The sequence below is a fragment of the Nuphar pumila genome, chromosome 13, assembly GCF_984573655.1.
Source record: "Nuphar pumila chromosome 13, dmNupPumi1.hap1.1, whole genome shotgun sequence".
In the NCBI taxonomy this organism is placed as follows: Eukaryota; Viridiplantae; Streptophyta; class Magnoliopsida; order Nymphaeales; family Nymphaeaceae; genus Nuphar; species Nuphar pumila.
In genome coordinates this window covers 91,505,228-91,512,289 of record NC_143261.1, presented here as the reverse complement: position 1 = coordinate 91,512,289, position 7,062 = coordinate 91,505,228, and the positions used below count along the sequence as shown (strand labels likewise).

At 39.5% G+C, this 7,062-nt stretch overlaps 1 protein-coding gene across 2 annotated transcripts; it reads right to left on the bottom strand.

Annotated features, from left to right (window-relative positions):
• Positions 1–413: 413 nt before the first annotated feature.
• Positions 414–6,716, bottom strand: LOC149819152 (nucleolar protein 12-like). Of its 2 annotated transcripts, XM_089984576.1 has the most exons (6): positions 5,961–6,716; positions 5,755–5,813; positions 4,462–4,531; positions 4,201–4,326; positions 3,942–4,063; positions 414–1,041 (listed from the first exon to the last, which is right to left on the bottom strand). In XM_089984576.1, exons 1-6 carry the CDS (start codon positions 6,687–6,689, stop codon positions 615–617), a joined length of 1,533 nt encoding a protein of 510 aa, XP_089840702.1. In that variant the 5' UTR covers positions 6,690–6,716; the 3' UTR covers positions 414–614. The 2 variants fall into 2 exon arrangements, 1 of the variants encoding a protein (XP_089840702.1); XR_016427134.1 differs by lacking the exons at positions 414–1,041; positions 4,462–4,531; positions 5,755–5,813; positions 5,961–6,716 and adding an exon at positions 3,570–3,775 and having other exon boundaries at positions 3,935–4,063; positions 4,269–4,323.
• Between the last annotated feature and the right edge of the window lie 346 nt (positions 6,717–7,062).

Sequence of the window (7,062 nt, the reverse complement as noted above, 5' to 3'; positions counted from 1 at the left end):
ACCAGGTCTAACGGGATTTCACAAATCCTAAAACCAGTGAAAATTTGGTGTGTCAGAATTGCAACTGTGTTTAGGATGAGGCATTTGGATACAAATGATTTAGGAAGAAAATAAAGAAAAATGATCAGGAGAAAATGGGGACTTTTAGTCCTTGTTTGGGAGCGCCTAATGGTCGGACTTAGGTTGCCATTTTTTCACATTAGCCAACTTGTCTAGGAAAGCATGAGAAAACTCGAGAATAAATTTGCATGGATTAAATCCTAAAAAATAACTTGCTGAAAGCTTACACAGGAATCCCTTTTTTTCTCCTACTCATTTTAGAGGAATCCAAAACAAAGAAAACTAACGAACTGGTGGGAGTAGATTCCATGCCTATTTTCTCATATTCTACAATTACCCCATGCCAAACGAAAGACTTCAAGAATCTTTTTTATTCCTGAAAACCCACTCTAATTTACCCTGATTCTGCATCTGCACTACGACTTACAGAAACAGTTATCTCAGGTAAAATTGTACAATTCCTGAGGATAATAAATAACTCTTTTAGTCGAAAGTTGATCCTGCTATAAATCCTTATATTTCTTCTTGTCAAGAACATTGTCCCACGTTCCATCTCAATCCTGCTTGCGCTTTACAGCCCTTTTCCCCAAGAAACCTTTCCTGGAATTCGCTTTCCTAGCTGCAACAGAGGGCCTCTTGGTTTTAGGAACCTTTGGTTCCCATCCAACTGCACCATTCAACAATGTTTGATCATGCCTGACTGCTTTGGACAATGAAGAGCTGCTTTTACGCCCAGAACGATCAGCTTTTGTTGCATGCAAGCCTTGATAAGGAAGAGCAGCAACCTTTGCCTTGGGCTTTTGTGTTTCACCCAATGTGTTCTCACCAGTAGTTTTACTTTTCTTGTATGATGAATCAGATACGGGTCGTGTTGGATCCTCTCGCTTCTTTGTTGGCAAATCAGGACCAGCATGACAAAGCCTCAGCTCCCGGTCCCTCAGCTTGCACTCATTCTTCTTTATAACCATATTTTGCAGCATCCTGCAAGAATGAACAAAATCTGCTTAGACAATTTGCAATGCATCTATCCCTTAAATACTACCAACCTCTTCAGATACTAGGATCGTGATCAGAGACATCACAATTTATTAGAACATTGGATTCATGTAAAAATCAGTTGTTAGGCCAATCAGTTACCTATTATTATAGTTTAAATCATCTCTGTATTGACAGAAATTAAAATTTCTTTCAGATACAACCAATCTGTTGCACAGTGACCCACGCATTTCTTGAAGAATCATTAATTAAGGACTTTTTGTGAGAAACACCAGGGTAGCAATCATGTTTCTCACTTCACCAAGGTATTCATAGAGATTGACATTGTTTTGCAAGGCAAGTTATCCTTGATTCAAAGTCTTCAAAATATGAAGACAGATTTAAGTGAAACATCATTTATCCTGTTACACAAATCATGCAAATATATGCATGTCATTTCAGGTGTACTGCCGAAGAAAATGAATACACATAACACCGATTTTTAAAGGACGCATAAGACTGAAAGCACCAACAGTACAGAATGTAAAAGTTTGGTCCTAACTTCAAGTTACTACGACTTACATTTCACTTTTGCAGAATACAGCGACGGATAACAAGTACCAAAGTGAAAAAACGCCCAGTGTTTTTTCAAAACATAGGGATACTTAGAAAACCAATATAAACTGTCATGAAGTCCCAATGAATTAAATTTATCATATAATTGAAATAACACCGAAACATAGTTTTCCATGACACAACAACAACAACTACGCCTTCATCCCAAAACAATTGGGGTCAGCGATACGAACCAAAAAAGAAATTCATTTTGGGTCTTCCACATGAATCCTTTCCCTCCAATCATTTCTATCCAATGCCATGTCCTCGGTGAGGTTCATAGCATTCATATCCTTTCCTATCATCTCCATCCAAGTCTTCCTAGGCCTACCCCGACCTCTTTTAACTAAAATATTTTCCCATTTCTCCAACCTTCTAACTGGAGCATCATTAGGCCTTCACCGAATATGTCCAAACCACTGTAAACGATTCTCTCGCATCTTATTTTCAATGGGTGCAACACCTACCTTCTTACGTATCTCCTCGTTCTGAATCTTATCTTTTATTGTATTTCCACACATCCATCTAAGCATCCGCATCTCAGCTACACTCATTTTTTGAATATGATGTCTCTTGGCAGCCCAACATTCTGTACCATATAGTAAAGCGGGTCTAATAGTCGTCCTATAAAACTTTCCCTTCAACCGCAATGGCATTCTACGATCGCACAACACTCCAGTTGCACTATTCCATTTCATCCACCCAACCTTTATCCTATGATTTACATCTCCATCAATTTCTCCATACTTTTGAATGATGGATCCCAAATATTTGAAATAATCATTCACCGGTATTTCTTGCTCACCAAACTTCACTACACTCCCATCACTACTTTGTTGCTTACTAAACCGACATTCCATATATTCAGTCTTACTCAACTTAAAACCTCTAGCTTCCAATGTCTGTCTCTATAATTCTAACTTAGCATTAACCCCAGCTCTAGACTCATCAATCAAAACAATATCATCAGCAAACAACATACACCACGGTACATATTCTTGAATTGATCTCGTAAGCTCATCCATCACTATCGCAAATAGGAAAGGGCTTAAAGCAGATCCTTGATGTAACCCAACCGTTATCAGAAAATTGGTTGTCACCCCTCCACAAGTGTGGACATTGGTTACTACTCCTTCATACATATCTTTAATTATACTAATGTACTTGAGAGAAACACCTTTCTTCATCATAGTCCACCAGAGAACGTCCCTAGGTACTCTATCGTATGCCTTCTCTAAATCAATAAAAACCATATGCAAATCTTTGTTCCTCTTTCTATATCTTTCAATAAGTTGTCTAAGAAGATGTATAGCTTCCATAGTTGATCTTACAGACATAAAACCAAATTGATTCTCCGATATCATGACAACCTTCCTCAACCTAGACTCAATCACCCTCTCCCAAAGTTTCATAGTATGACTCATGAGTTTTATACTACGATAGTTTGTGCAATCTTGTATATCACCCTTATTCTTATATAAAGGCACCAAAGTACTCTTCCTCCACTCATTAGGCATCTTATTTGTTCGCCAAATCAAGTTAAAAAGATTTGTCAACCATTCTAAACCTTTCTCTCCCAAGCATTTCCAAGCCTCGATAGGTATACCATCTGGGCCAACTGCCCTTCTTGATTTCATTTTCTTCAAAGCCTCTGCAATTTCTTTCTTTTGAATCTTGCGCATGAAGTCACGATTTATCTCATGAAAAGGAATGGAGAAGTCTCCAAGATCTTGAGCATGACTATCATTAAATAGCTTATCAAAATAATCTTTCCATCTCTCCTTAATCTCCTCATCTTTGACTAAAACCCTTTGCGTTTCATCTTTGATACAAAAAAAAAGCAATTGGCTGAGCAGAAAAATAACCTTATAAATGCAAGAAAGGAAAGGCCACTTGAAATTGCATTTATTTTCTTTTTTTGGCTAGGCCAAGAGACAAACACCCCCATCACCAACTGCACATGGGCAGGCCTCCAGTTGGTAAAACCCTTGAGGACCCCTTGCCTACCAGATAGTACACCCAGCTTTGACCTTGCCGCAAGGGATGCCCCATGTGGGTTTCAAACTCGTGGCGTCCCTTCAGCTTGGTGACATTCACAAGCCGCCCTTACCGGATGAGTGAAGCCCTTACGGGCAAATTGTTAAATAATATTAAAACCAAGGATGAAGATAAGCACACGAGTTGCTGACCAATAATGACATGCTGGGACAAGATTAACTAATCAATAATGAATAGTCAAAGAAACAATGTCATGCCAAAGATGTCAAGGATGATGAAGTATTACCCTTGACTTAAACAAGACATAAGCAATACCCTTCCCCAAACTTGTATGTGGATCTCTAATAACCCGTATAGCTTCAACACTAGGCCCCGTTTGGCTCAGATGACAAAATAATTGATACAGCTCTTCATCCTGCAGTCAACAGTGAAATTTCAATAAAGCTAGGTGATAAGAGGGTTAAGACAGAGCTTTTGAAGGAGAAGTGAGATCAACAACAATTCAAAAACAATCTTAGACTTGATCAAACAATACAAAGTAAAAACAATCACCTTCACATCAAAAGGAAGGTTACCAACAAAAATGTTTTTTTTATAGTCATAGAGAGAAGGATTCTCGCCTTTCACTTTCTTGCGAGGAGGACAAGCTCTGTCTACACAGATGTGATTCTCTCCGATCTACACGCATGAAGATTATCCATGTAAACAACAGTGTTTTATATCTCACCGAAAACTGAATTGACAAAAGATGTAATGGACGCTACATATGATGTAACTTATGCAGAGTAAAATGATTAAGATTAGAGAGAATGCCTTTGTCATATTATGTGATAGAGCAGAAGTAGCTGACTGATCATCTTTGAAAACAATGTAAGCATGGACGCTGAAAAAAAGAGAGGAGAAACAAGCTGTCATATTAAGCATGTCATATGATGCAGAAGCCAAAACTAAAAGACCAAAAGGAGAGTTTTTGATAAAATTTCAAGTATACATGTGTGGTCATGCTGGAATAAATTTGTATTTCCAGCAAGGGATAGATCAGATGCTAAGTAACCACATTGCAAAAAGGCATTTTATATTTAAATAACTTCTTCCACCGCTCTAAGCATGCATCTTCCAAGTGCAATGTCCTCCATGTTACAAAGAAAAATGATAGTGTATCATCATGTAATCAGCACATATTCTTTTGTGGCTTTCAAAGTTGTCACAACCATGGCCTGTTGGTTGTGGGCTTCAAGCATTTCAATAAACATTAATAGATTTTATCTCACATCATGTTCTGTCACTTTCAATCAGTAGGTCATATTAACCACTTGGTCCAAACTTCCTCTCATGTATCTTACTTACGCTACTTAAAATTCTCCATAGGCGCTGGAACACAGCTTCTGCCTGCACCCCTGGCTACTAATGTACCACCACTCTTTAGTTATCATTCTTTATTTTTCTTTTGTTTCACTTGTTTAAAGTTAAAACAAAATCTTCCCATGGTATAATTGGTAAATGTTAACTTTAAACGTCTTGTGACTTTACCAGTTACTTGTCAGTAGTAGAAAATTGATCTCAATGACCCAATAGCTATGTGACATGACGGCATGGATACACAGCAAAATGTGAAGGATCCAATGTATAGAAGAGTAACACAGTTAGCGCACATCAGTGAGGAGTGTTGTGAGGCTGGTAATCTACTAGTCACCTGATTCTCAGGGAGGGAATTTTATGTATCTCTAATTTCTCTGTAATTTCCACATATATATAAAATGCCTCTGTGTTAGTCCCAGTACAAACAGCTCACCGAAAGGTCTGACCTGTGGAGAAACAGTGTGTTGTTTATAAGGTGAAATGAATAATCTTAATTGAGAAATCATGGATCCAATTCCATGCTCAACATTAGCCGTACTAAACAAAAGATTCATGAATCAAAGTACCACGGGTATCTATACATATAGAATATCCACTTCCACTCAGATGAATCCCATGATTCATAATTGCATTGTCTCACACGCATTACCGCTATAAATTCACACTATTTAAAATGCAACTTTCACTAGAATCTAAATTATTGAACTAAATAACAACTAAAGAATGTGCAGAATTAGCAGGGAATACCTCGCGATGGCATCATTGATCTTCCCCTTAAAAATCGCACTTTTTCTTGGTAACTTACTCTGCTCCATAAAACAAAATTAACAAAAATACATTAGCATCCACTCGTCCAAAATTTTTTATAATGTCGAACTTTTTATGAAAAACAATCAACTTCACAAACTTCAAAGAAAACAGGAAATTCGATCTCGGAATGAGCAACAACTCACATCCATAATCGGCACCGAGCGGATTCTAACAGATTCCACCTCCCCGAACCTAGAAAACTCCTTCATGAGAGCCTTCTTCTTCACCTTCAGCGGCAAATTCCCCACAAACACCGTCCGCAGCAATTTATTCTCGTCGTCGAAATCATCCCTATTAGCAACCGTCTCCCTCGACCTCTCCTTCAATTTCCTCTTCCGCCCCACCCTAACAGTCTCCTCCTCGCCTCCACTCTCCCCGGCCTCCTTCGGTCCGTACTTCATCGCCTCGTACTCCTCCTCAACGTCCCTCCGCTTCCGCTTCTTCCCCTTCGGGGCCTCCAACTCCTTCCTCCGTCTCTTCCTCAATTTCTCGCCTTCGCCGATCTCCAGCTCCTCCATTCCCGCCTCGACGACCGCGGAGTCCGCGTTCGCCAACGAATCGGTATTTCCTTCATCTTCAGCCCTCTTCCTCTTCTTCTTCTTCTTCTTCTTCTTCGTCTTCTCGGCACTGCCTTCGACTCGGAGGACGTCTGCGGCATCGTCGAGGAGCTTCGCCCTCTTGAGTATCCTATCTTCCCCCGATGACGTAAGCACTAGGGACAGGGTTTCTGCAGGAATGGTTTTCTGGTCCTCTGGTTTGCGTTTGTAGGGGTTGTTGGTGAAGAGGGAGGAAGCGCCATCGCCGGAGAAGTTTCCGAAGAGAGCCCGAAAGACCTCCGACGATTCCTTACCGTCTCCCGATTGCTTACTCATTCGTGGATTTCGGAACCAGAGACCCTAATTGAGAGAGAGAGAGAGAGAGAGATTTGAAATCAGAAATTAGGGTTCACAACGTCTTTGTTAGGGCTTCTGTAAGATCGTCGCCAAACGAGTCGAATCTGGACTGGATCGTGGAAGATCCGGATGTAAGGTAACAGATCTGAAACCGAACGCTGTTCCAGATTAAATCCGCTTCCATGCAGTAGGATTGAACCCGGATCTGAATTATTATTTTTTATAAAAAAAATCTAGAAAAGGGCATTTTAACGTAAAATAAACAAAATGAATTGGATTTGATCCAGACTGAAATGTAGATCCAATAAAAGGTAAAGATCCGAATCCAAAAAATGGACTCACGTAAAATTGA